Source organism: Leguminivora glycinivorella, chromosome 14 (assembly GCF_023078275.1).
Source record: "Leguminivora glycinivorella isolate SPB_JAAS2020 chromosome 14, LegGlyc_1.1, whole genome shotgun sequence".
Lineage (NCBI taxonomy): Eukaryota > Metazoa > Arthropoda > Insecta > Lepidoptera > Tortricidae > Leguminivora > Leguminivora glycinivorella.
Genome location: NC_062984.1, coordinates 21,327,104 through 21,355,092, shown reverse-complemented (window position 1 = coordinate 21,355,092; position 27,989 = coordinate 21,327,104). Strand labels below are relative to the sequence as shown.

The 27,989-nt window shown below is 37.2% G+C and overlaps 1 protein-coding gene across 2 annotated transcripts; it reads right to left on the bottom strand.

Annotated features, from left to right (window-relative positions):
• Positions 1 to 242: 242 nt before the first annotated feature.
• Positions 243 to 27,989, bottom strand: LOC125233281 (serine-threonine kinase receptor-associated protein). Of its 2 annotated transcripts, none has more exons than XM_048139234.1 (9): positions 27,761 to 27,989; positions 15,014 to 15,148; positions 13,487 to 13,645; positions 8,554 to 8,675; positions 7,749 to 7,830; positions 6,312 to 6,479; positions 4,734 to 4,837; positions 3,859 to 3,969; positions 243 to 650 (listed from the first exon to the last, which is right to left on the bottom strand). In XM_048139234.1, the coding sequence occupies exons 1-8, from the start codon at positions 27,873 to 27,875 to the stop codon at positions 3,880 to 3,882; spliced, it is 975 nt and encodes a 324-aa protein (XP_047995191.1). In that variant the 5' UTR covers positions 27,876 to 27,989; the 3' UTR covers positions 243 to 650; positions 3,859 to 3,879. The 2 variants fall into 2 exon arrangements, with proteins under 2 accessions (XP_047995191.1, XP_047995192.1); XM_048139235.1 differs by lacking the exon at positions 243 to 650 and adding an exon at positions 3,689 to 3,723 and having other exon boundaries at positions 3,898 to 3,969.

The window sequence follows — 27,989 nt, the reverse complement described above, 5'->3', positions numbered from 1 at the left end:
GCGTCACGGGCACTACAGACAGGTCGACTAATGGTAAGCGATATCTGCCGCCCAAGAACACTTGAAACACCAGAAGGGTTGGAGGTGTATTGCCGGTTTTAAGACGGGACTCGTATAACTACATAACCCTTTAAACGTTTATAATCTTATCGCATTGGACTGTAGCCAGGGCCGGCTCACTCCGCGATTTTATCGCCGCGCTACAAGTACATGCCGGCGGCCGACCTTAGCGCGGCGCAATAAAATTCAATGTCGGCTGCTCGCGTGCGGTGCGTTTGTTGATGTAGGTAAGAATTTAGAATGGCGGCATTTTGTGAACATCAAAGGAGTGAGCCTTCTGTACTTGTACTATTATATATTCTGTGCTGTAGCTGCGCGTCTTATACCTACGATCTAAAGTTTAAAGGGTTGAAAAGCTTTAGGACAGGGGTCATCAAATAGGGGACCGCCAACTTATCCAAGGTGGACCGTGCTTTGCCGCGATGGTCATCTTATCGTTACAACACGGACCCTGAAGAAACTAATAAGGGTTTGGTGCAACAGACCTTAAAAGATAGCCCCCTCGAAACGTAACGGTCACGCTTGCCTGGGACAACGTCGGGCGATAACGCCAGGCACAATTTTGTTTGCACTCACTGTCTCTCGAAATCCTGCGGACAAAAAAGCACGTGTTATGGAAAATAAAGTAGATTTTAATGGTAAAATCACAGGTTATCATAAATAAATATTGGGGCCACCTAGGGTTGCAAATAGAAAAAAAAACCAAATGTTTTTTTTCAGAACTTTGAAAAAAAAAACATGAAAAAAAAACCGAGCACCCTTGTTTTTTTTTCTAAATATGGTTTTTTTTTTCAGATGAACAAATAATTCGACAATAACGGTTTTTCGTGAGTTGTAACGTGCTTCAATAATAATAACGTACATTTTAATTCGATTAACATTCGGTATACAAACGTTTATTGGGAAATCCCCGATGCGGCGTGCAACGTGGAGAGGTGGTGGTGTTGCCAACAGTAAATAGCGATAACTACTAACTACAGATTTCGTAAATGTTACTTTTATAAGACCAGAAATTAAAATTATTTGATTAAATGTGTTTAATAGTTTTGAAAATTTTGAGATTTCGTACTTTAGAAAAAAAACATGATCCAGAAAAAAAACTGTTTTTTTTAACGGTTTTTTTTCATGTTTTTTTTTTTGGCGACTATGGGATATGGGTTAAATTGTGGTGTAGGCGAGAGGCTGGCAACCTGTCACTGCAATGTCACAGTTTCGTTTTCTTTTAACCCCTTATTTGCCAAGAGTTTTTAGTAGTTTCATGTGCTCTGCCTACCCCTTTATGGGATACAGGCGTGATTGTATGTATGTATGTATTTTTTTTTTCAAGCCAAACAAAAACCGTTTTTTTGCAACCCTAGGGACACCTTACACAGATCAACTTAGCGCCAAACTAAGCAAAGCTTGTACTATGGGTGCTAAGCGAATAATCATTAAACAGAATCATCTGCAAATAACGCTATTAGGCACTGGTTCCACCAGAAGCGAGGAAGCGATGAGCTATCATAGAAACGAACAAATAGTCACTCCCGTGTAAATAAAAGAGAGAGCGAGCGATTCACAGTTCATCGTTCGGCAACGAACTGAGGAGTGTCTTTTCAAAAGGGCTTATTTCCATTTTTTCTTTTTTTTAAACTATGAATGCAGTTTTTCTTAGTATGGAAAATTACGCGTTGTTTTGACATAAAAGTTCAAAAAGTCTCGCCTTGATCTTTAAAAAAAAGATTAACATCAAAGTTTAGAACACATTTTGAAAAATGTGTTATGAATGTTATGATTATTCATGTGGATAAACCAATGTATGTATTACAACAACATTCATATCAACTAACGTTAATAAAAAATCCAAAAATAAAATAAAACTATTTTATAATAATAACATTTACGCTACAAGGCCACAACAAAAGGGCTTAATTCCCAAAAGTTCGCATCAAAAGTGCTTAATTCTCAAAAACATATGGTAATTAAATATTTAATATCTGGGCGACCGAGCTTCGCTCGGTTCTGTTTCGTATCCTTGACCTGTGTCGCCATCTAGTTCAAAAATAAATAGTACCTACATCGAGCGAAAGAATTCTCAGTCTTAACTAAATAAATAAATAAATAAATATACAAGAATTGCTCGTTTAAAAGTATAAGATTTAGGTACACATGTTATGTTTGATGTAATCATAGCATTAACGTCAACTTACAATATTACAATTTTGCAAATTAAATATTAATTTCAAAATCAATACAGTGGAATTATGTTTTTCTCAATTTCCCAAAAAAAGTTCAAAGTGGAAATAAGCCCTTTTGAAAAGACACTCCTCAACTATAACTCGCTATCATCGCGTCGACTTTTTTTTTTACACGGGAGCCGCTATCTTTTGTTAATTTCTACCGCCAATAGCTCATAGGTTCTCGCTTTTGGTGGGACGAGTGCCTTCAGCTAAGAGATACATTTAAAAGCGGAAGAATTCACCGTCCCAAAATTTTCTATTTTTTTTTTTTTTTTTTTATTATAAATGGGCTTACTCTTGACCACAGACTAGCCAAAGGCAAAGACGTGGCGTACGATGGAGTGAGCTCGCCCAGAAGATGCCTGTTCACTCTTGATTTGAAGGTTGCCGGGTTATATGAGCTCGGAAATATAGCCGCCGGCAAGGAATATTTTGCATGCTTTCCACTTTGTAACCGCTATACAAAGGGTTTAAACTAGAGATGGGCCGAATACGGACTTTGCCGAATACGAATATTCGGCCGAACATTCGGTTCAGCTGTTACCGAACCGAACATTCGGCCGAATATTCGGTTGAGCCATATTTTAAATCCTGACTTAGAGTTAAAAACGTTTCAATGATTGGTAATCGGTACACATTTATCTTAATTATCCTATAATTTAGTGCATAAGAAAATTTTGGTTTTTGTTTCTTAAGGTACGTTATTTTTACTTTCAAACAAAATTATTGTATTTTATATTTTAACGTATTTTTAACTCCCTTTGGTAGTTCCTTAGAATGCAGAAATAGGATGTCATTATGTGATGAATTACGAAACAACTTACGCTATTTATTTACTTTGTTTATTCGGTAAATATTCGGCAATGTAACCGAACTATTCGGCCGAATACGAACATTGAAAAACTTGCCGAATATGCCGAATACCGAATATTTACCGAATATTCGGCCCATCTCTATTTTAAACAATGATAACGAAGTGGAAAAATTAAATTTGGGACGCTTTTTCCGCCTAGTAGGATGGAAAGGGCTCTTGATACTAAGTAGGAAAACATTAAATTTACCTATTTTAGAAAAAAAAAGTTTTTGAATTTTTTTTCGCAAAAATGCCCAGTTAGCGGCGACCTCCTTGAAGCCGTTGGTGATGGGCGCGGTTTCGTTGCTGCGCCGCCACAGTATACGCGTCTGGTTACACCCTGACAATGGTTGGTTACACGCTACAATGGTTGGTTACCTGTGGACAGGCGTCCGTGTGTCAGTTGGCGGCGACCTCCTTGAAGCCGTTGGTGATGGGCGCGGCTTCGTTGCTGCGCCGCCACAACACACGCGTCTGGCGCTACAATACACAGCCTGATAATGTTTGGTAACACCCTACAATGGTTGGTTACACCCTACAATGGTTGGTTACCTGTGGACAGGCGTCCGTGTGTCAGTTGGCGGCGACCTCCTTGAAGCCGTTGGTGATGGGCGCGGTCTCGTTGCTACGCCGCCACAACACACGCGTCTGGCGCTACAATACACAGCCTGACAATGTTTGGTAACACCCTACAATGTTTGGTAACACCCTACAATGGTTGGTTACCTGTGGACAGGCGTCCGTGTGTCAGTTGGCGGCGACCTCCTTGAAGCCGTTGGTGATGGGCGCGGTTTCGTTGCTGCGCCGCCACAGGCCATACACGCGTCCAGGTACACCCTGTAGACAAAGATTCATTTTTAAAATTACAATAGTTCTCCGTGACAGGTGAGGAGTATAACCGGACCTGTCCTCTCGTGGGTGTCGCAAAAGTCAACTGTGGGATATGGGTCAATATAATATTACAACAAGAATTAAATGTACAAGAATTGGTAGTTATTATTTATTCTGTGCTACAGAGTCCAATAGCATATAAAACAACTCAAAGGCCCAGAGACGCGTTTTAGAAGACATTTAGACGGTTAAAGCAAGAGTTGCATTACATTGCGGTAGAATCGTCCCACGATAAGTCTGCATAGATTTTAATAGCCCCGCCTCTGCAAGGGTTAAGTAAACGTCATAATTTCATCAAAGTTTGACGTTTAAAATAACATCTGCACTGGCGAGGGTGTGAAAATCGTTGTAAACTTATCGTGGGACGATTCTAATAGCCAGATCCACACTGGCCGCAGGCACTGCCTCGCGAGGAAATCGTCCGTGCAAGATGGCGGCCCTCTGCACATATATATTTCCGTGGCACGTAATTCGTGGTTAAAAAGAAAAGTAAAACATTCACGATTCACGGCAATAAATATGTGCTCTCGTGCAGAACTATTTTGAACAGCTGACGGAGGGCCGTCATCTTGCCGAACTTTGCTCTGCCTCGCAAGGCGTGCGGCCAATGTGGACCCGGCTATTGATTGATGGATTAAATTGGAAGTAGCTTGTATAGCCGGCAATGCAACTAACTGTGGTTTAAATTGTTGAATACTGTTGAATCGTACCTGCCACAGCCGCACAGTGCCGTCTTCGGACCCGGTGGCGTACAATTCGCCGTCCGGCGACCATCGCACGCAGTGCACCGGACCGAAGTGCCCTTTGTTCGATTCTGAAAATATAATAATTATAGGTTGAATATCTAGTAACTGGCCACCTAATATATGTTAAAATGATTTCTATTTATAGGTTAACAAAGTTCATTTTAGTACAAGGTATATATTAAATACCTAAAAACCCAATAACTGGCCACTTTTGAGTCACTCGCTACCATATTAAAAAATAATTCTATTGAAAGGTGAAGAGACTCATTTTAGTGCCTGAACTTGTGCCTACTAGCCACTCGTTCAATAACTGGCCGCCTTTACTGAAATGAGTTCTATTCACATATAAACATAATTCATTTTTACTAAGTACCAAAAGGTGGCCAGTTACTTTCAGGTGGCCAGTTACTAGCGAGTTACCCTATAACCAGTCCTATACAGAAACTTTCGAACAGTGTAATACAAATAGTCGTGACCACGGCCAATGCAACCTGGCCGAAACGTCAGAAAAATAAATGTCAAAAACCGGCCAAGAGCGTGTCGGGCCACGCTCAGTGTAGGGTCCCGTAGTTTTTCGTATTTTTCTCAAAAACTACTAAACCTATCAAGTTCAAAACAATTTTCCTAGAAAGTCTCTATAAAGTTCTACTTTTGTGATTTTTTTCATATTTTTTAAACATATGGTTCAAAAGTTAGAGGGGGGGGGGGGGGGGAACGCACTTTTTTTCCTTTAGGAGTGATTATTTCCGAAAATATTAATATTATCAAAAAACGATCTTAGTAAACCCTTATTCATTTTTAAATACCTATCCAACAATATATCACACGTTGGGGTTGGAATGAAAAAAAATATCAGCCCCCAGTTTACGTGTAGGGGGGGTACCCTAATAAAACATTTTTTTCCATTTTTTATTTTTGCACTTTGTCGGCGTGATTGATATACATATTGGTACCAAATTTTAGCTTTCTAGTGCTAACGGTTAATGAGATTATCCGCGGACGGACGGACGGACGGACGGACAGACAGACATGGCGAAACTATAAGGGTTCCTAGTTGACTACGGAACCCTAAAAATGGGTTACCTAAAGATTGATCATGAACAAAGTGGCGTGTTCTTGTGTTGGAGGCCAAAACTTATTTTGGGTTATCGTGCCAACGAAGTAAGTAAATAATGACTGTCCGAGATTTTTTTCGCCGATTATTGATTCGTCGACTACGATTCGCCGAAATCATTTCGCAGAATAATCTCACTGTCGATGTCACTTTTGGTCGACTAACGTTATGTAATCTTGGTTACAGAACATCTGTAAAACAGTAGCCCAGTTCAGTGCCGGTGTTGTATTCGAACTTGTAGACCTTCAGGTCTACGACTCATTTTTTAAACCTGTATCTTCTAAGATCTGTAATGTACTCGTACAATACTAACCTAGTTCAGTGCCGATGTTCTAGTGGAACCTGTAGACCTTCAGGTCTACGCCGATTTTTATTTGTCTTATTTTTTTTTGCTGCCATATAGAAAACTTATAATACATAATAGTGACCTAGTTCAGTGCCGGTGTTGTAGTCGAACTTGTAGACCTTGAGGTCCTCGCCGCCGCACACGAAGGTGGCCCGCGAGGGCGCCAGCGACGCGGAGTAGCACTTGGTCGGGACGGCCACTTCGCGCATCTTGCGCATTGTGTCCGTCGAGTAGAATGACACGTTCGTTCCTATGACACGTTCGTTCCTATGACAATTAGAATAAATGTGTATTTTCTCAAACATGCAATGAAATATTGTCTTTACGTTCCTTAAAATGGGCTGGGAAGTATCGCTTTTTGGGCGCAACAACTCGAGAGGACTGTAAAGGGATTCCATATTATTTTTCAGGCCTAGGCCTGCAAAGTAACTTTTTTTTATAAAATATTGTCCTTTAGAGCATTTTTTTTCATTTCATTGTATATAAATATTAGTACATTACGATACAAGTGCGGAAAAGAGAAAGATGGAAGCGAGTGGCAAAATAAAAACACGACCGAAGGGAGTGTTTTAAATCGATACGAGATAGATGAGATCGAGATGGGATGACTCCGGTTTCCTAGCTATGTTTTCCGTCACAGAAAAGTGAAGTTCCGAAAAGCTAATTGCTACGAGATAGTTTTTCAACAACTTGAATAACGTGACTAATAACGGGGGCGGCTCACTCCGCGATTCTTCAAGAATTTTTCAAGGCGACATTTTGTGAAGTGAGCCTTCTGTACTTGTACTATATATATATTCTGTACCAATGATTGATAATAGACAAGTTTTCAAAACAGACCAAAGCACAAAGTTACCTACTGAGTTGCGTAGAAACACTAGAAACTGTAGAAATATAAAATTGTATCCTTGCAAACATTATCTCAGAAATTCAACTGGCCTTGTTGACAGCTCAGTTAATAATCCAATGAAAAGGGTTTAGGTTGTGCAATAATCCCCAGCATACGTGAAACCCTCAAGTTCACGGATTTAGGCATGAACAAATGTAACCCTATAAGACAGGAAACAAAATCTTTATTAAGGTCTTTCCCATCACGGAAACCATTGCGTATTCCGGACCTTAGTTCAATTAGTTGCTTTTATTTTGTTAGATTTTAATCTCTTTTTTGTAAATTGATTTAAAACTTAATAGTAGAGAGATAGAGATAGAGGATAAACTTGAAAGATATTACGAATGAATTGGAAGGTGTTAACGGGAGGGGAAAACCGAAGAAAGGTGGATGGACTGTGTGAGACATGATATGGAACTAAAACAAGTTAATGATGAGATGACGGGTGACGCCATGTATTTTTAGTGACTGGGATAAGGGCAAGAGAATGATGATGATTGAGTAGAGATAGAGGATAAACTTGGTGCTTTGTTATTAAAATTTCTTCATTTTTTAACGATTAGTTTATCGTCTAAATAGTTTTAAGTAATATATATAAATAACAAAACAATAAAATAAACAACGACTCACCATGTGCTACCGTCAAAATAGCGCCGTCCCTTGATAACTCTAAACTATTTGGAATTGAAGTAAACTCGATTTTGTTCACCTCCTGAAATACAAATTATACAAATATACACATGCTATCCAAATAGAAATTATACAATCGTTTAATAGATACATTAAATAAAACGCTGTTCCTCAAAGTTAAAACAGTAAGAATGTCCCATACTTACTACAATTTTCTTTTCATTGACAGACACGTAAAAGTACTGATTAAATAAAAAACAGAATGTCCTGTAAGACACGTGGGTCAGCCTAAGAGGATCCAACATGGCCATAGTAGAAATTGTACCATTTTCGAGTTATTGCCAAATTAATGTTTTTTTTTTTTACATTTTCAGTGGCAGTATTCTCTGGGAAATCCCTCGAAGTTAGTTTTTTGTATGTTTACTGCATCATAGATAGATTAATTTACATTTCAAAATTGTTGTTTTGTCAAGTTTTAATGTAAATGGCGGCGAAATTGGATTGATCTTAACTACATTCTAAAAAAAACATTTTCATTGACTTTAACCACTCATCGTGAATAACCTAACCACAAAGTTAAATTTTGAAAAAACCCTAGACTGCGACATAGTAGACCGATTTTCATGAAACATGGCTAAGAACACTCCCGACTAACTCAGCTTTCAGACAAAAAAAAACTAAACCTAAATCGTTTCATCCGTTCGAGAGCTACGATGCCACAGACAGACAAACAGACAGACACGTCAAACTTATAACACCCCGTCGTTTTTGCGTCGGGGGTTAAAAAAAAACTACAAAATTGTACCTGGCCCGACGTCCGGTCCCAGACTCGCATGGTGAGGTCGTCGCTGACGCTAGCGATGCGGGAGTTGTGCAGGAACACGGCGTGTCGGATGCTGCTCGTGTGTGCGCTGAATTTCTCCACGGCTGAAACAAATAAGTCTTCAGTATACTTGTGCCAGACAGCCCGTCTGCAGAGCATGCATGGAAGCAGAAGAAACAGCCACTCACGTCATTGTCTAATGCCCAGGGGTGGGCACAACACCTCGGGTCGCTGGTGTCTCCCATAAGTCGTCGGCAACATAAACGGTCTGCTAGGCTTTCTGGTAGAGTTGGGTTGGCAGGAATAGTGCCGCAACCCATCACGCAAAATAGTCGCAAAATTATGACGTTGAGTTGCGGAAACCAAGCCCGCGTTTACCTATACCTGTGCCGTTCTTGAGATCATTTAACCATTTCATTCATATGTTCGTGCGAGAATATTCCCCAAAGAAAAACAAGAACGATCTCGTTCTTTAATCTTTACAATATAAATCGATTGTCTACGATGTTTTTAATCCTTTTGCTGACAGTGATCCGCCTGTCGACGTACTGTCACTGAATAGTACATTACATCAGAGGCCGGGAAAATCAGGATTTCCGGCCAAGTGGGTATATACGGCCGAGCGAGCGTGCGAGCGAGGCCGGATAGGGATACGAGGCCGGGAATCCGTTTTCACGCCGAGGCATGTATAGTGCTTTTCTCAAACATACAATGAAATAAAAAAAAATGCTCTAAAGAACAATATTTTATAAAAAAAGTTACTTTGCAGGCCTAGGCCTAAAAAATAATATGAAATCCCTTTACAGGCCTCTCGAGTTGTTGCGCCCAAAAAGCGATACTTCCCAGCCCATTTTAAGGAACGTAAAGACAATATTTCATTGCATGTTTGAGAAAAATATATTTACGGGTAATACATTCGTTTAGAACTCAAACAGATAGGGAAAGAGTCAATATTCTATTCGAAACTCAAGAAGTTTATGTTTGAAAACTCATTTTATAATATAAAGGAGTATCTTACTAATACGTTTTAATATTTTACTGTGTGCTAGTTTTTAACCCCCGACGCAAAAACGAAGGGGTGTTATAAGATTGACGTGTCTGTCTGTCTGTCTGTTTGTCTGTCTGTGTGTGTGTCTGTCTGTAGCATCGTAGCTCCCGAACGGATGAACCGATTTAGATGTAGTCTTTTTTGTCTGAAAGCTGAGTTAGTCGGGAGTGTTCTTAGCCATGTTTCATGAAAATCGGTCCATTATGTCGCGGTCGGGGGTTTTTTCAAAATTTTAATTTTAATATTTTACTGTGTGCTAGTTTTTAAGTCCTAGTCTGTAAGTGCTTACATTGCTGTGCCCCAACGGGGTTTATGCTCGAACTTAAATATGTATTTTAAAATCTTGTAAAACCCATAAAAGCAATAAATGAATTATGAATTATGTCTTTTCTGCGGCAGTGGTGCGGCTGTCGACGTACTGTCAGCGAATGGACATTCAAATGCAACAAGGATGAATTTATGTCGCAGTTTTGAATGAAAAGATTTTTTCAGTACAGATGGTGTTTTTTTACGCAATAGTGCGAGAAGTGGTTCATTATATGCCAGGTCGAAACTTCGGAGGGTCATCTGTACTGAAAAACGTCGTACGAGACACGTGCGAAAAGGAAATTCGTAACACGTGTCGATTTAAAATAATTTATCGCCACTCGTTTCAAACTTCCTTTTTTTCGTACTTGTATCGTAATGTACTACATTGCATTTGAATCATTATGTAATGGAAAGCCACACTTATTTGTGGCAAAACAAAAAAGAAAAAAGTTACCCGCAGAATGAAAAGTTACCCGCAGAATTCAGCTTTCAAACTCTCAAGTGCAATTAGCATATTTTATTATAACCGACTGCGATTTAAATTGCTATTTACTAACCACAACGCACCTGTATTCGTATTCACATAGAAATTCTGAGTCACACGAACCTTGAATCAACAATACAATACTTAGTAAATACTTGACCATAAACGCATCGCTTTCGGCAAGGACTCTGATTCAATTAGACTTTGTTGAAATCAAGGAAAACGCCGTTTTCCTCTATCTGTGCGATCAATATCGATGTAATTATGAATGCCCAATCTACAGTCGCGTCCAGAATCAAACGAGCTAAATTGACAGTCTTGGCAAAAAAGGGTTGAAAATAATAGGAGCGCCACCGTCTATATAAACCAAATGGACGAATCCACGTATAACCTAACCACAAAATTAAAATTTTGAAAAAACCCCCGGACCGATTTTCATGAAACATGGCTAAGAACACTCCCGACTAACTCAGCTTTCAGACAAAAAAAACTAAATCAAAATCGGTTCATCCGTTCGAGAGCTACGATGCCACAGACAGACACACACACAGACAGACAGACAGACAAACAGACAGACAGACAGACATACACATAGACAGACACGTCAAACTTATAACACCCCTTCGTTTTTGCGTCGGTGGTTAAAAAGTAACGTGAGTTACGACTTCATTGATTGTTTATTTAAACTACATCTGCAAATGAGGATTGCCAAAACAGAGATTTGATCAAATCTCTAAGGGATTTGATTCACACAGGATTTGACTAAATCCCTGACTCTGTTTAGTGATATCAACTACATCTGCAAATGAAAGGATCGCTATATAGAATAAGTGAAGAAACAAAGCTAAAAATGTTTCATTTTAAATTATTTTCATATGCATATATACTTGCTTAGCGGAAAGTAACACTTATTCAGAGATAGATTATCACGTGAACTTGCATCGTGAATAAATTGAACATGTAAAATCGTGACTCGTGTTACTCTTGCCGCGGATCAAAGAGGACCGAGTATTATTAGAGAGTTACTGTCAAAGTAAAATGTGTAACCACAGTGCATAGACTGCCATCTCTCGGCACAGGCTTAAAACTTTTGAACCTCAGTTTTGACAATTTGGCCCATATTCTTAGCTTGATATGTTTTAAAATGTCAAATATTAATATTAGCGCCATCTAGCCGAGCGTACCCCAAAGGTGTATCGCCATCTAGCTCACCGTACCTTTTTCTGTATGGTTTTGGGGTACGTTTTTTTCTTAGACTTTATCTGTCTATACGAAGTTATATAGGTCTTTGCGCGGATTCACCCAAATGTAAACCGTTTATTGAGCCAAATATGTATGAGAACAGTATGTGTTGCTATTACAGAAAAAAAGTTCCATTCTACCACAATATAATAAAGAGTACTATCGTACAGTATGGCCACTCCCGCTCCCCGCTGAAAGTGCCGCCCACCCCCTCTCGGTTACCTCACAGTTACCGCCTGTCAAAAACGCGAACAGTCGACCTGTCATATCTCACTCATACAAGCATGGTACGCGTTCACCTACACGAGCATAGACTGTGTGCTAGGAACGCGCCTCTTTCATATATTTGATCGCCAGTGTCCGAGATGTGATTCTATTCTATTTTGCCAGGCTATGATATAAGTTTGACAAATAAAATGATACCAGAAATAGCAAAATAAAAATAGTTAAGTGTCATGGCTCGTGGATGATTCCGCCAACGTCAAGGTTTACGAAGGCATGTGTTTTATGCAGACAATAGGCTTTGAACCCTAAATTTTTCAAATTTGGCGCCTTTTTTAGTGCCAAGATTTGGTTGACAAGGTCTGGTATCCCTTCCAAGGGTTTTGAAGGGGTTTTTTGTAAGGGTTTGTTTATCTAAGCCGTTCCTAACCGAAAGCGGATACCGCGGGTTGATAAGCGCTAACCTCTTGTAGGGGTATTGATTAAAATTATTATAAACGAACACGGTTATGTCATTCTATAACAACTTTCTCTTTCTAAAAATAGGATCAAAGCTTTACTATGTTTAAAGTGAAGGACTGTATGTCTCTAGCGCGTTGACAGCACATTGTCAATGTTTTTTATTTGGAAGGAGTTATCCTTTTGTTTTAGTGGTATCCCTTTAACCCTTTCCTAGTCTGTCAAATGAACGAGTAAGCAATACAATGAGAAAGCCTCCATGGTCTTAGTCTCCTGAGACCTGAAGCATTTGTTTTGTTTTTGAATTTGGAATCTTTTATTCTATAATAATCCATACTAATATTATAAATGGGAAAGTGTGTGTGCCTGTTTGTTTGTCCGTCCTTCACGGCAAAACGGAGCGACCAATTGTCGTGATTTTTTAAGTGGAGATAGTTAAAGGGATGGAGAGTGATATAGGCTACTTTTTGTCTCTTTCTAACGCGAGCGAAGCCGCGGGCAAAAGCTAGTATAATATAAAGGACAGGTTTTGCACACGAGGACTGAGGAGTATGTAAGGTCCTAATTTATTTATTTATTTATTTATGATGCAGATATTTTTACAGCTGACAGTACTCGGTCTCTGGAGTATATTAAACCGTGAAACATTATAGCTTTTACGATGTTTTTTTGGAGAAAACGGAAAAATAAATTTGCTACGTAAAAACACCCTGTTTATGTGATTATTAAATGAAAACTCATTGAACAGATTCTAGTACCTCTTTTACGTACCACTTAACTGTAACTGGCCACTTCAATGACATGTGCAGTTTTCCCGCCGAACCTTTACGACATTTACAACAAACAATTGTTGACATGACAGACAGTGTTATTGTGACATGTGATAATGCACATGATGATTTGTTAGGAAAATGAAATCAAAAAAGTTACATGAAAAGATTTCTTAATTTATATTTAAAGTTAATTATTTTAATGTAAAGTATCATGTGTTAAAATATCTGCAACTAATAAATTAGGACCTTATATAGTGAGGCAACACTGCTAGTGTTATGAGCATTAAGGGCCTTTAGTCCCAGTATAGCGCACAAATGGTTTTAGAGTAGTTTTGAATTGTTTTTTAGAGTAGATTAATAGAAAGTATAAAAACTCACGTCCAGCCTCAGGCTTGTTCAAGTCGAACACCCGTATGAGTTTCTCATTGCTCGCAGTGAGGAGAAGTGAGTCGTCCGCATTGAAGTTCACACTCTTCACTATGTGATCGTGGTCGAATGTGTGGACCATTTCGCCGTAACGCGCGTCCCAAAGTTTCGCTAAAAACAAAACACATACTTAATTCATGGGGCTGACAACACCCAATTGCGTAAAATTGATGTTACTTGCGCAGGTTTTTAAGACAAACTATTAGTCTTAGTAAGGCAAGTAAATTATATGTTATTTTTCATTATATTTCAAAGAACATAGCCGCACTCGATACACGATTTAATGAAATCGGCTCGATAGAAAAAAATTGCAAAGATAGGTCTCGAGTTCGTCATTAAACGGTTGTGTGTCCTTCAATTATTCACTTAGTTGTCTAAAGACTAAAGTTAGTTAATATTATAATAACAAATATATACATATCTAAAACACTAACGAAAGATTTTGCACAAATAATGCATCTTTCTATTTTATTTTAATATTTTTCCGCACTTTTCGTACCTATCCGCCCTCTTTTAGTGACATCGCGCTCTCACTTACTCCCATACGATTAGACAGTGTACGCTAGCGTCAAGGCCATTGGGTGCTGTCAGCGTCTTAATAGTTTTCCTTAAACCATCGGCTCTAGCCGACCAAAAATCACTCGTTAGTATGAAGACGCTTACGGCCCAGCCACGACATTGGTCTAAGCGCGACAGCGGTGAGCGGGAGCCATACGTGCGAATGAAAAGTCCCATCGCTGTGTCTCGCTCCAATGTATGGCCGCCGCTCACCGCTGTCGCGCTTAGACCAATGTCGTGGCTGAGCCGTAAGCGTCGTCATCGCTGAACGCCTGCGAACGCGTGTTCATATTAATGAGCGATTTTTCGCCGGCGAAAGCCGATTCTGCGTCGTTAGGTTTGGGTCTTAGTTGGGTTAGTCAAAAAATAACAAAATGTAGACCCACAACCATGTTTAACAAATTAATTTCCACTTTTACGAAAGTGACTTATGGGCTAATATTATTGATATTCGTAACAGATTTCTATTCTAAAAAGATTTACAAGGGATAAATGGAGGGTGTATAGTTCATTGTCACAAAAGAAAAGTTGAAATAAACGATAGTGGTGGGCGCCTTTTTAATGAGGATACACACTTAAAGGTTAAGACAGATGGCGCCACCTTATTAGTCCATTGCACAGATAAAGAATTTCATACGTGAGAGTGAGAAGATATTTATTTTCTCTCTCTCACATATGAATGACAATAACATGCCTATGATGCACTTGCACAGGCGTCACCTGGCGGGATAACATGTCAGTGTGCCTCCTCATTCTCGGGGCTTACCTGAGAACTCAAAGACATACCTTTGGAGTATTCTCTAAATGTGATTGTATGGGTCAGGTCTGTCTTTGAGTTCCGAGGTAAGCGCCGAGAATTAAAAGGCGCCAACCACTATAGTTTATTCCAACTTTTAATTAATCTGGCATCCATGATCATACCTGAGAAATCAGCCGCCCCGCTGGCTGCTAGGTTAGCGTTTTGAGTCAAAGCTACGCCCCACACGGCTCCTTTATGGCCCTCGAAGGTGCCAATCCAGTCACCTGTCTCACCTTGCCGCAACATGGGCTTGCCATCTACAATAAATGAGATAATTATAGGACATTCCTACACAGATTTACTGACTTGTCCCTTTCACGTAAACGACTAGGCATGGGGCCATGTTAGTTTATGTCTGTTGCGGGAACTTCGTACTGCCGTTCGTACCATGTGCTACCATTTTATGAAATATAAAAGAAAGCAGATTTGTAATAGTGAATAATTATCTGGAATCTGTAGAGTCTGTAGTGGTATTTAGTTCATTGATTAGTTTAGAATATTTAGTTGGTTATTTAACTTTAACTTAGTAAACGTAAGTAAAAATGCACAGTTTAGTTATTAGTTACTAGAATGATTTTTATTGAGATGCTATCACAATTATCATCCTCCTTGCGTTATCCCGGCATCGGCATTCGCTACGGCTCATGGGAGCCTGGGGTCCGCTTTGGAAACTACTACCAAGATTTGGCGTAGGCACTAGTTTTATGAAAGCGACTGCCATCTGACCTTCCAACCCGAAGGGTAACTAGGCCTTATTATAATTTAATTATAATATTATAATTTGTTGCAAAACAAATTCACCACAGTACTGGTACCGGTACCATTGTCTATAATAGACATGTCCCATTCCCATCCCTACTGCTAATCATAAAGGCGCGCCATTATTTGAAACGACCAATGGCAGCACCGTGCGCGCCCGCCTCACTCCGCAAGGATTGGTGATTTGCGTCTCGAACAAAATCGCTTGCATTTGGCTTCTAGTGGGGTGTTCTGTGAGTCAGTTGCATAAACCGTCTGTTACCGTTAAAGCGTTCGTTAAATTTTATTGTATGGGAAGTTCCATATAATAGACGTGTGCTGTGAGACGATGATGTGTCTGTCAAATGTGGTTGATGCAACTGGCCCTTAATGTCATGTCTCCTAGATGGGGTAAAGGGCGTCTACAGCCTACTCTCGATCGGTTTTGAGCCCCACAGTAAGATTAATCATTTATTTACATATTTATTTATTTTATTAACAATAGAACCGAGAACAACACACATTACACATTACACATTAGAACATTACACATTGCAGTGTTGTGACATGTGTTGTAAAAAAACCCTTGCTCAACAAAATTATTTGTAAGAAATTATAATAACTATAATAAGTACCTATTTTAATATTTTGGTTTAGTTTGTAAAATAACTGAAATTGATTACTTAACAATAAACCAACATGTCATAAAATAGTGCATTATAAAATGTATAAATATTATAATTCAAGTGTGGAAAGGGGAAGTTCGAAACAAGTGGCGATGAATAGGGAGTGTTTAAAATCTTTTCACACTTGTATCATACAGATGGCCCTTTGCAGTTTCGACCTGACCAAAAATGAACCACTATGCGCACTAGTGCAGGCAAATAGCACCATCTGTACTGTGCAATAGTGCATTAGATTGTCCATTGAAATATGTCTATGATTATAACTAGCATGAATTATTTATAGTCATTGACTTTGAAATAAGTTACCCATAAATGGATCGCATAAATGGCATAATCAAGCTCACTCTATGGAAATGCTGGACAAGTGCCAAGGTACACAAAAGCACAATGATTATTACCTCTGGCCGCCCAATGTACATTGAGATGTACAAATTATTTTAAGAGAATCTCAGCTTTCATATGTTAAGAATCTCGTAACTTCACAAATTATTTATATAATATTTGTAAGACAATGTTAAATATCTCATAATTTTACCCAAACATTGATATAATTTTTGTATGTTGGCAACCCCAAGAGGGTTGTCAGTCAGTTCGCGCGCGAAGGCGAGCCGAGCTGTCAGTTAGTTTTTTCGGCGTAAAGAAGTGAACTTTGTTTTCTGTGACGATTCGTAAAATAATAATAAATAGCACGAAGGATCCTTTTTGGAATCTTAATTACTATGTTGGTAAAAATTCAGAAGTGACATAAGTTCTCAAACCCACAGAATTGTGTTTTGTAAGTAAAGGATCAAGGACAACTTGGTAAGTAAGAATAGTTTTTCTTTTCAATTTGAGCCGGCTTGCTACTCATACGATTTCGTACTTAATTATCGATCGTAGTTATCGGGGGTTACTAATATACTGAACAATTAACATAAATAACATGTTTTGTGCCCTGAAAGCAAACAGAAAATGTCGTAATATTTGAGGTTATTTGCAAGAAAATAGTTATGTTCTACTACTAGCTCGGACAAACTCGAGCCTCGATTCAACATAAGGTGGATCAAGTAACTTGTGTTATTGTTTACGGGTTAAGATATTCTCGTAGCATAGTAACTAAATTACGAAATCCGGTTATTCAACGGGCCAATGTGGGCTAATGAAATTTTGCTTGCAATTGCTACCTCAAGATGCTAGTGTACAATTTTTCAAATCCTAAATAGTATTTGAGATGAAGGAATAGAATTTAATCATCAACGCAAGACGATCCGTTACAAACAGTAGCATAGCGGGAAAGTGGTCTTACTCGTTGGTTATTGATTTGGTTTTGTTAATGGTGGCTTCACACAGTTTCAATTAAGTGATTCTGCCAATAGCTTATGACATTATCATGTAATATATACGGATCAGTTTGACAGTCCAGTGAGGTAATGTAGCCAGCGCCTGCGACACCTTACCGCAGGGACTTTTAGTTTTTATTTATTTATTTATTTCTATATATAGGAATTTTTACATTTAACGTATATATAGAACTAAAATAAAAATGACTAGTTATACTTACGAATTATTCATCAGAATATTTTAGTGGATTAAACTGATTAAGTACTTATTCTACTAACTACATTCAATAACTAGGGCTTATTGGGTTTTATCATCCTCGTCAACTCAAAGCAATAACAAAAAATAACATATTTTACATTCTGACATTAAGATTCTAATAAAACAAAGACAGAACAATTTCACTTATACATAATGTCTTCGTCCATCCTTATTAAATTGGATGTTCTAATACAGTCCACGGGTCAACCCATATTGTTGGTATTACACGTTATTAAATTCTCAAAACTGCATTAACAAAAAAAATATATATATAAAAATGTATAATGATAAATGAACTATTGCATGTGGCATTGGGTGGTTGGGTTAAATTGATTTAACATCAAGTAGTTTAAAATAAATCTATACCCGTCAAATAATATTTTAGTACAACCAAACAATCTGATACAAATTGTTAATCACACATATACAGGGTGGGTCATAATGCGTTTATACATTGTGACCCATATCGTTCCCATGACTATAATAAATAAGGTTTTTCTTTAATCACGTATATACTATGACTATTATGACTTACCTGAACTTAAGGACCTGTTTGTTATGAGTAAAAATCATCGTCTTAGAGGCCACAGCTTGAAAATTACTCGCGTTCCCAGCACAAGCAATCCTAGAAAGCACTTCCTATCAAACCGTGTCGTACGCGAGTGGAATAAACTACCAGAAACAGTGATAAGTGCTCCCTCAGTGAACAGTTTCAAAAACAGACTTGATAAACATTTAAAACTAAAATATAAACATTAACTATAGAACAACAAGTGCAGTAATATACACGCATCAGCTATCAGCTGCTAGTGTATCAAATAATATAATATAATATAATACAGGGTGGGCCATGATGCGTTTGCACATGGTGACCCACATAGTGCCATGTTTATACCTGATACGAATATTTTTTTTATCGCACGTATACAGGGTGGGCCATAATGCGTTCATACATGGTGACCTACACAGTGCAAATGGTTATACTGAATACAATTCTTTTTATCGCACGTATACAGGGTGGGCCATAATAATACGTGAAAACAAGTAGAGATCGTTCAAGTTCGTCTGAGCGCTATAGTCGAAGGAGAAGTAGTTCACGAAAGCATTTATCTAGTAGTAGTGAGAGTAGTAGTGACCTTCATGATAAACGTCATAAATATCGACACCGTCATATAGTTCACAATGTGTTTTAATTTGAGGAAATTGATTGTTTTTTTTAATATTGTTATATTGTTTTGAATATTGAACTGCTTAAGTTTTGTGAAACTGTGAAGTTGTTATGTTTGTGTCTACTTATAATTGTTGAAATTTATCTCAGATAACACCACTACAGTTGTACTGGACGAGGCCGAAGCCCTTTTGTGGCAAGCGGTAGCCAGTCATTTCATCATAACGCTGGACGAGGCCGGAGCCCTTGTGTGGCAAACGGTAGCCAGTCATTTCATCATAAAACTGGACGAGGCCGAAGCACCTGGTGTGTGCAAGCGGTAGCCAGATTATTTAGCTTATACTGGACGAGGCCGAAGCACCTGGTGTGTGCAAGCGGTAGCCAGATTATTTAGTTTATACTGGACGAGGCCGATGCACCTGGTGTGTGCAAGCGGTAGCCAGATTATTTAGCTTATACTGGACGAGGCCGAAGCACCTGGTGTGTGCAAGCGGTAGCCATATTATTTAGCTTATACTGGACGAGGCCGAAGCACCTGGTGTGTGCAAGCGGTAGCCAGATCATTTATCTTGTACTGGATGATGCCGAAGCATGCGCAAAACGGTAGCCAGTCATTTCATCATAACCCAGGACTGAGGCCACAGCACCGGTTGTGTAAGTGGTAGCCTGACATTCTATCGTTACGTTGAACGGCACCTAAAGGTTTATGCATGTGAGATGAGGGTAAGCGGTAAGCAGACTAATCAGTATTATATTCAAGAATGAAATTTCAGAATTTTATTCTATCGTTGAAGAACTTAACATCTTTATGGATAACTTGATGATGGTTCTTTTATTAATATATTTATTTATTTTAGAACTTGATCTGAATCAAGTGACATATTCTCGCTTAATTAGGTATTCATCTTGTTTGATTTTCGGACATTTTGACATTATATACCACGAATATGTTACTATTTTATTTATTATGTATTGAATAATTACTAAATTGATTAAATGTATGTATGAAATTCTATTTTGCAACATTTGTTATTCGATCTTTAAATGGACACGCAAGACTACCCATACAGGATACAAGATATTTCTTTAAACAAGCGGATACGATGGGCTTTCAGCGTTCAGTTGTATAAATTGCTGGCTGAAGGGGGTGAAAAAAAAAAAAAAAAACATTTGGTCGTAAACGCTGACACTGTATGTTGGCTTAGCGCAGGACCTTTTCGTACAATTTTATGTATGATAATCTACAATTTCAGTTTCGCGTCCATAATAAGATTAAATTGACACATTGACATTGAAATATCGACTAATAATACAATATTTAGAAATATCGACTGAGTTGCAGCTCTAGTAATTCTAAGTCTTTCCCTTATAATTCAAATGCTGCATATTGTATGGTCATTTTTTTCACTGTAAGTTAGCAAATGAAACAAACTACTTTCAGAGTTATTTGGAGGTACACCTCCTAAAGTAAATTTAATTCTGTGTCAAATTGAGATACTCAATTTGCTGTTTTTTTTTTGTCTGATATTTTATTAGGTTAATTTTAAATTCTGGTTTTCGTATTTGGGATTCCCTTTAAAAACCTCGTATTACTAGTAAATTTAAAGAACGAAGATAAAACACTTTTACGTAGTCATGAAGTAGTGACGATTATTAAATGATATTTGAAATGATAATATTTTATATGAGATGCGAAATGCAAAGACTTATAATGTTAAAGCTTTAGGATATTCGATTGCAAAAAAAAAAAATCTACAACGGAAATAAAGTTTCGCGCATTATAACGAGGCGAGTTAGATTTATATTTATATACTATCGGAAATGTGAATCTTGGTTGCAATTTACAGAACATTTGTTATTCACTTTATCTTTATTCTTGACGAACATTACAAAACCATTACTTAGAATAGCTTCTGTCTCCTTGTAATTAAGTGATTGAAGAAAAGTATATGTGAGCTTTTTGGGCTCGTTGATTGATTCGCCTTTCGACAATTCTTTAGCATTGCATTGTAGATTGTAGGTTGATGCTTTAAGTTGGTCTTCAAAGCGTTTTGCAATTCACAGCGTGATTCACATAGAAGTAAGCATAAAACTGCTCTAGTATCAGCCAGCTCGTATTTTTATACAAATTACCTATGATTAAGCGATAATATGGTACCTTTTGCTTGAGAGTGGCACATAAGCAAAATTTGAACCACACTTGAAGAACCACATCTACGGGACATACTGGTGTTACCGCATTAACCTTACATAAATATATTAAATTAATACTAGTATTACCTATGACCATTTTAATTAACTCCATAGTTATTATAATTTACAATGATTTTGCGTATCTGCACGTAATTTTATGGCACTGATGTAGTTTTAGCTTCTTTATAGTGTATTCATAAAATACAAGTGACTTGAGTCATATATAACATCTTAAACAATTACTATTTTATATTGATTATTGATACGATTCTGGCTGCCACGTGACAGGGTTAGCCAATTGTGGAGCCGTAGGATATTGATATCATGGTTTTTCAAAATATTTCCTATTAATAAACTATTCTTATTTTTACAATAATATTTCACAAAAAAAAAAAAGTCCCTAATTCACCCATCTATAAAGATCTTGAACTAGAATCTATTTTGTATAAAGGGCTAAACTGTTTGAGAATACTCTGAGGTTCCCAGAATCGTAGATATTACCTGGTGGACGGTGCAATATTTTAGTTGTTGTATTATTTATTACCTGAAACTAATCAAAATTTAGCAGTTGATTCAGATGAGCTGTAGCCTGTTATAGAATTAAAATGTATTTATTTACTTACAATTATGATTTTGTTTACACTAGTACTCTTTCTCCACACTTGCATAGCGTTTGATAAAACTTACTATTTATTAAAGAAAAAAGTGTACAAGCTACGTAGATTCTAATGAACAAACGGGTCTTAAGGTCAATCTATGTTGTGTTTATGCTACGAATGGCTGTACTAGGTACGGTTCTAACTCGTGACAACCTCGTTGAAACAAGTGGAATCTGTTTTAGTTATAGGTAAAGCGTAAAGACTTCATTCCCATTATAGTCATTAAAATTAGGAACAACATCTTATAGACTGATTCCGTATGTTGTAATATTCTAATTTTCAATAATAATATCTGCTAATCTACACAATTTTACATCCTACTAGGATCACTGAATCGGAATGAAGACAGGCTATGATACTTGAGCTATGGCAGATATTAACGACCCATGTCTGTAATTATTCACTATGGATGTAAATACACACAGCTTGTTCTGTATAAATAATACTTTAGCACGTTGGAAGACGTCAAGAAAGATACCGATTTTAATATGCTTATTGCACATGTGAAAACCATTTATGGAGCGGTAATCCCCATCGGCATCGCGGCACATTTGACGTACAGCGATCGTACTTTATCATCATATTTATTCAAAACTGTAGACAGACGCCTATCCGTTAGACTACTTCTCTTATTGTATTTTTTTTTGTAGTCGAGGTGACAGCAAAATGTAAATTGGGTGCATATTTCACGATATTGTAGTACATTTATGAGACTAAATGCACATTTCTTTAACTGCGAAGCGCAAGATTAATTAGAAATTATATTAAATAGGCTATAATGAAACTAAAATGAGATCACATACTTAAATGAGTATATGATAGATTTAAATGCACGGCTTCTAAATTTATTACAACTTAAATAAGAGTCTCCACATCATTACAAAACTTATTGTGAAAAAAAGTAAATACTTATGCGAGTTAGCTAGGCTGTAAAACACACTCGAAGTAGCAGGAACTTAGGAACTAAAAGGTTACGACATGGTTTAGGACACGCTAGAAATCCTTAGTAAAGAGATCTTCTATAATTAATACGAGATGTATGATCGATATTTAACATACGTCAAAAATGAAAACAGATGAGGTTATAGATTGGGTTCCCGTGGCACACCAGAAGTGGCCGGGGATGGATGGGAATAGTAGCCGTTGCCGGGACGTTAACGAGTTTTAAAGTAGCATTTTAGCTGTCAAAGTAATGGTCCGTGCAATATAATTCGTTTGCTTATTATGATTATTATATATTTTGTTGAGTGTTCTTTGTAAATTGAGTCGATTTTGTTTTAGTAATAATTATAGAAGAAACATTGTTTTTGGCACAAAATTATATAGGAATATAACGTCTGGAAATGAGCAGTTGCGACTAGAATTTATTTTAAAGTATGTATGTATGTATGTATGTATAAGCTTTATTGTACATAAAGGAAACAAAAGAGACACAGTTACAGAGTCAGTAATATACAATGTAGGCGGACTTATCCCTTAAAGTTATAATAGGTTTATATTATATGCACAATGAGGAATTCCAATGAGTGATTAATTTAATATTATGCAATAACCTACTTAAAGATTTGGATATGTAAATCTGATGTTATATATGCAATATAAATATCTGTGGTTGTAAAACAAGATGTAGACTATAAGAAATTTAAAATAAGTTAGCTGTTACCATGGCGGGCGTAAGAAACTATGAGATTCATTTAGCAAGAAATTGTGTATCGTCAAAATGATTTCATATTCAATTTAATGTTGTTCCATTGTTTCAATGTATGTTATTTAATGTAGTTCCAACTCTATCTAGCAAGAGAGAAAAAGTGAAATAGTCGTGTATCAATGATCTGCTAAATTAGATGGAATACTGAGTGTTCTTTCTCGTTTTAGAATAAATTTACCTAATATGTCCCAAATAAGTTTATAAGATATGTCTGCGGATTCAGTGCAGCTCAGCAAAAGAAGGTCGTTATACTGCTATCGCGCAGGTATAATACGCTATAGGCTACGAAATGTCCATCGAATGAGGGCATTCTAGCAGAGCAGGATGGCCGAGAGGGCCAGAGGTATTTACAGTTGAGTGGCACTGGATGTACAGATATATACATATATATACAAATATTTTTTTCTCTTTCTATTCACTGTATTGTCGTTTATTTATTTATTTAAACTTTATTGCACAAATTATCAATAAAAAGTACAAATGGCGGACTTAACGCCTTAAGGCATTCTTTACCAGTCAACCATTGGGCAAAACAGAGATAGTTTGGTGCACAAGATTATAAAGCCAGTATGAGATTGTGATGATTAAATACAAATCGATACCTACTATTATAAAATAAACATACACAAATATAATAAATAAACCTACATATATATTAGTATAATACACATATATAAACATAATACACATATACATAAATAAATAAATGTACCTAGTGCGAGACATCAAGTAGACTTCAATTTCGAATGTTTGCAAATAAGAGCTTACGCAACTCGCTTTTAAAAGAGAGCTTGCCTGATAGGCAGAGGGAGGGCATTCCATAGACGAATTGCCTGACAGCTAAACGAGTTGGACAATTAGGTAGTGGTTCGTCGCTACCTACTAACATCATCCTGATTGAATTACTATGACACCTGACAAAATGGCTTGATTTGTGAATAACTGATACTAGACTGATTGTAGAACATTTTAATCCAGCTGGGTTCGAGTGATCTGAACTAGTTTTTTTTAAATATCAGTATGGTTCAAGGGTACGTTCATTCCAAGTTTTTGGGTAGATTACTTACAAGCTAATTTTAAAACCAATTGTTAAAGCTTGTTTGATTCCTTTTATCTATGTTTTGTGCCTGGGACAGGCACTGGGTCAGGATGGTCGACTGTTAAGAATCTCGTAACTTCACAAATTATTTATATAATATTTGTAAGACAATGTTAAATATCTCATAATTTTACCCAAACATTGATATAATTTTTGTATGTTGGCAACCCCAAGAGGGTTGTCAGTCAGTTCGCGCGCGAAGGCGAGCCGAGCTGTCAGTTAGTTTTTTCGGCGTAAAGAAGTGAACTTTGTTTTCTGTGACGATTCGTAAAATAATAATAAATAGCACGAAGGATCCTTTTTGGAATCTTAATTACTATGTTGGTAAAACATATTATAGTATTTTATGCAACTGGTGGTTAAAAGAGGTCAAAAACTGTGAGTGGCGTAGGTAACAATTTGAGGCGAAGCCGAAAATTGTTAATAAAGACGCCACGAGCATTTTTTGACTCAGTTAAACACCGTTGCATACAATACTTTTTCTACGACCAAGCACTTACTTTGAAAGAAAATTATAAATTCAACAAATACCTACTTTCAGTCATCTTAGTTATCTAGTGGACCACCTACCATTTTGAAATATGCAGTTTGAGTGCAAACATGAAAATAAAACTGTCTATGGTATGGTTCTCTGAAGCCTGGCCACTAAGACTCAATTCGATTTCAAAATTGGTCTCCTAATGCACCGCTTACAACCTTCTCTGCTTTGCCCAAAGGTTGACTGGTAGAGAATGCGTCATGGCATTAAGTTCGCCTTTTGTACATTAAGTTGTTCTTTAGTGCAATAAAGTTAAAATAAATAAATAAATAAGACGAATCGAGCCGCGTCGAATCGAGTTCTCATACATTTGAATGCGATTCGACGCGTCGCCAATGAACGCAGCAGAAAACGAACGAGACTCGACTATGCGAATGCCAGGCTTTATCTGACATGCTAAGGTTGGCAACAATGTATTACAGAACTTTAACAGCTTTATCATGCTATTGTTACAAAATGTTTTCAGAGTATGGACTAGATAGACTTGTCCTGACATCTTTTATGTAGGGTTTTTAAGTTCTATGCACGACCTTGTAACTCACGAATAACACTACGGGAGTAGAAAAACTAAATAACTATATTAAGTTTAAAGCTTTTCTTTTGTTTCTAAAAAAATCTGATCAAATGAAAGTCAATTCAATTCAAACTACAACTGAAATCAAAATGATTCCAAGGCGGCAAGGATAAAATAGAAGAACTAATAATTAGGGATGATGAATTCATTTTAAAGAAATTATTAGTTAAGTTTATCGAAACATGCAAAATCTCATTTGTAGAGAGCGGATCTCAGGTAGCGATTTTATATATGGATATGAGTTGTTCATTTATTTAAATACATGTCATGTGGTTTATAATAAGGTCTTACAATCTATTATTATTACATCGCACACCGCAAACGTCTTTGAATAATTATATTTATTATATTTAGCCTTCTTTCCACATTCTTGTCTTTCTTCTTTACTTTTCATTTCATTTGTCTTTTTAGTTATTTGTGGTCCCTGATAGGGTAAAGGCCTCCTCCAAGCTTTGCCATTTTACTCTGTTCTGAGCGGTGTCCATCCAGTTCCTTCCTGCTACCTTTACAATGTCATCAACCCATCTTTTGCGTGGTTTCCCATCCTTCCTCTTTCCAGTGGGGCCTGGCCATCTGGTTGCATGTCCATCTCTTATCTTGGTATCTCGCCAAATGTCCAGCCCATTTCCATTTTTGCGATAGTGCACGTTGAAGAGCATCTGTCAGCTTAGTTTTCTTCCTTATTTCTTCATTTCTAGTTTTCTTTGAATAATTATGTTAATGTTATTTTTGCAACAAATTACAGAAAAACTAAAGAGAAGTATTTTATTCTAAATACAGGTTCAGGACGCAAATTATTTTAATTTTTCTGTTCTTTGAGTCGTAATAGAAGTGTGCAATGCGCAGACGAAATATTAAAGAAGAGGAACTTAAATAAATAAACTAGGTATAAAAAAATTACAAACATTTTTTTATTTATCATCATCATAATCTTTGCCCAATATTCGCAAAAGCATCAAAAAGGGTTTTATTGTTATGTTCGGATACATTTTTTTTGTGTGTAGAAAAAATAATAAATTATGCCAGTCATATCCATATTAATATTTAAATCGCTACCTGAAATCCGCTCTTTACTCATTTGATATTTTCCTATTGCTTCAGTGAAAGAAATCATTGTGAGGAAAAACTAATTCCAATAAGGCCTAGTTATTAATGAAATATACAAATACATTTTGAACCATTGCATAAAATATGAAGACTATGACAACATACTGCAACAGAATAATAATCAAAAAATTAAAAAAAATTGGTTAAAGCCCTCCTCATAAATCTCTATAAATGGTAAACAAACAGACAAACTCAACCCTATATAAGGAAAGATAATCTTAGATGAAGGTTGCTCCATTCTCATCTAAGCTCACTTTATCAGCAGCAGATAATTGAGTTGTACATGACAAACAATACCTATAATTACAATTAATGTTGCAACAAAACTGTTTCCTTAATGAAAGTAATCCATTTTCTCAGGTGTTGTATAAACATTAATGTCAAGATCTCATTGGAGCCTTGAACAAGTACAAGGTGACCCAGTGCAAGTGAAATGTCAACATGTAAAACATGATAAACAATTCGGACAGTGACACAGAACGAGCACAAAGGCCTATAACTTAAAAGTCATGTCAACATCGTGAACAAAAAGCACGGCGCGACGTCAAGGCGAGCCGCTGTGAGACACATACGAGCGGATACTCAAGGCGCTTCCTGCACGCCCGGAAAGAGAAGGCCATCGCACACCTAGAATGCATGCCGGCCGACCGGACCGGGCGACGAAAACAAGAAAAGTGAAGGCCTTTCCAATAATCTTAACCTAACATCTGTCGCGCCCGATCCCAAACAAACACAACCCAAACACATTTACAGGTCTTCCACCCACGACTAGGCCAAGGCGAAAGGGCACGCAAGTGCAAAGCACGTCGTTAATAACTCACCTTTGCAGGCAGAAATCAGGTAATACCCATCCTTGGTAACGTCACTAAAGTCCAAATGCACGACTGGTCTAGTATGGCCACCACATGTAAGAGGAACTTGCTTAAATGTTGTCATTTTAATTAATTTTGTTTGTTGTACTTTTGGAAAATAAAACTAATATCTTTGTTAACTAAAATTAACCTAATGAGTCTGATCGAACTGAATGTTGACAACCGACTGACGGAAAAG

Excerpts from the sequence above, each read along its gene's own strand:
- LOC125233281 (XM_048139234.1), bottom strand. The coding sequence starts at position 27,875 with ATGACAACATTTAAGCAAGTTCCTCTTACATGTGGTGGCCATACTAGA. Across the intron at positions 7,831-8,553 it reads GGGACCGGACGTCGGGCCAG|GAGGTGAACAAAATCGAGTT; the intron begins GTACAATTTTGT and ends TTTGTATTTCAG. Across the intron at positions 3,970-4,733 it reads GCACTGTGCGGCTGTGGCAG|GGTGTACCTGGACGCGTGTA; the intron begins GTACGATTCAAC and ends CTTTGTCTACAG.